The sequence below is a fragment of the Phalaenopsis equestris genome, unplaced genomic scaffold (assembly GCF_001263595.1).
Source record: "Phalaenopsis equestris unplaced genomic scaffold, ASM126359v1 Scaffold000613, whole genome shotgun sequence".
NCBI classification, from domain to species: domain Eukaryota; kingdom Viridiplantae; phylum Streptophyta; class Magnoliopsida; order Asparagales; family Orchidaceae; genus Phalaenopsis; species Phalaenopsis equestris.
Window position 1 is genome coordinate 64942 of NW_018165053.1, and position 2057 is coordinate 66998.

The 2057-nt window shown below is 32.8% G+C and overlaps 1 protein-coding gene across 1 annotated transcript in view; it reads right to left on the reverse strand.

Annotated features, from left to right (window-relative positions):
* Window positions 1-1401, reverse strand: part of LOC110029940 (histone-lysine N-methyltransferase ASHR1) — a 28325-nt gene extending 26924 nt beyond the window's left edge. The window contains exons 1-6 of the mRNA XM_020732440.1: window positions 1350-1401; window positions 1138-1256; window positions 551-639; window positions 375-456; window positions 185-283; window positions 31-84 (exon numbers count right to left, since the gene is read on the reverse strand). Coding sequence (XP_020588099.1) covers window positions 31-84; window positions 185-283; window positions 375-456; window positions 551-639; window positions 1138-1254 — 441 coding nt within the window. The 5' untranslated portion in view covers window positions 1255-1256; window positions 1350-1401. The remainder of the gene's footprint in view (window positions 1-30; window positions 85-184; window positions 284-374; window positions 457-550; window positions 640-1137; window positions 1257-1349) is intronic.
* Window positions 1402-2057: the final 656 nt, after the last annotated feature.

The window sequence follows — 2057 nt, forward strand, 5'->3', positions numbered from 1 at the left end:
GTAAAACAAGAAGCCAAAGCATTTCTGATCCTTACATCTATAACCCTCCAGAATAGCCTCTTCCTTGAGCTCTTCAAGTGGATCCTTAATAAAGTACAAGCAGAGATAAACATCACAAAGTAAAAGAAGCAAGTTCTTTAAAAGACAAGAAAGGCATAAGCAATATGCAGTTAACATTAACAACCTTGGTGCAACGAAGACAATTGCATTTGAAGAAATACTGTTTTAAGGCGTTTTGTCTAGTCATAGTGATTGCAGCAGTATCAATGTAACTAATCACAATCTTGAAGAGTGAAGCATATCAGCATATAATTTATTGACCTCATTTAAAATATATAACATCCATATAGAAAAAATTCCAAAATATCTCTTACTTCAGCACCCTTGCTAATCGGTTTCACAGCCCGAACTACAGCTATCCGACCCCCAAATACCAAAACTGCATTTGGTATACAACTAAACTTCCGCATGAATATAGAAAAGAACGATCAGAAGGCTCTGTGTAAAGCAAAAGATGAGCAAAGAAAATGATTTAGCCAAAGGTATCAACCTGTGATTGATAATGGAAACTACAGGATATAATCCAGTTCCCAGTGGTCTGAGCTCCTCGTCACAGATAGTATGAGCATTACATGAAAGCTGCATCAGATCCAGCAGAACTAGATTATTGAATTAAATTAATAAACTGATAAAAAAAAGATTCCTGAAGATGGAAAACGAAATTTAGTTCTGATATTTCAATCATGTTCCAATATTTTTCTTTGAAAACGCAAATTTAAATCAATAGATAAATGTTCATTTGTTTTTTTGCATTCCACAAATGGCAATCCCAAGTTGGTTCTATCAAGGATAACCCGATTAAACTAGGGATGGTATGATTGTCAGATGATGGTAGCATCCATTCCTGACAACTTAAAAGGAGCAAAAAGGTAGATTATGGACAAAAAAAGCTATTCTACGTGAAAGAGTCTGTGGACCAATGTTCAAAGGAGAAGATTATTTCTCATGTTTGTCCTGGGTCACAAGTACAAGCCACAAATTGACTAATAATTCTTCATCACAAAAAAAAATTTCTGCATAAGCTCCAACCTCCTCTAAAAGACAACATAAATGAAATACTACTTTTTGAATTATTACCTTTGAGAAGTTGTGTGTTATCTCTCTGAGATCAACCTCCACTGAAGGTAGGACCAACTTCACAAGATTAGACATTTGAGCATAGAGTACACTTTGTTTTTCATCAAGTTCAGACATATCTTAGCAGGAAAACAGTGGTCAATTAAACATGTAATTATAATCTAAGAATTCCATGGTGATTGTCATAAATAAGTAAAATAGCTACAGGATACGAGATAGTAGTGCGGCCACCAAGTCATAATTGTCTGTTGCGGTTGTTGGGATAACCTGGACAGGATTAAATTTTTACTAAATAGAAAGTAGTTGAGTGTAGCTACTGGCTGTAATGCAATAATTATATTTAGTAGTTTTAAAAATAAAGATCAAAGAGCAAATTAAGAAAAGGCTATACCAGTCAAGAATAAAAATGCAACTAAAAATAAGCACTATGTACAATGAAATATAAGTATAGAGAACCGTCTAGCGTCATTGTTGAAGCAACACAAGCAAACACTTGGGACCATTGCTATTTCCAGTATTTCAGAATTTCATATGGCAGGTGCTTAATAAGGATGAAAAAAATAAAATAATGGGCATGTAGCAGAATTTAAGAAATCGAAGTACACTGAACAAAAAAAGGTAAAGGTAACAATCAACAAAACCTTGAGACATCCAATTATTGAATCCTTGAAGCAAGAAAATATGGATAAAAAATAAGAACTGCAAGATTTCAATTAATTCATCACATTATCATTTTTAGAATGAGTATAGGGCATTTACAGAACAACCACCATAACTACCAGTCAAGCTAATTAAAAAATAATCATAAAAAAATAAGATATAATTATAAATAATTTCTAAAAAAAATAAATATTAAACACATAAACAAAACCATACCTATTTAGATCAATACCCCATAATTACAGAGGAGCAACACATTT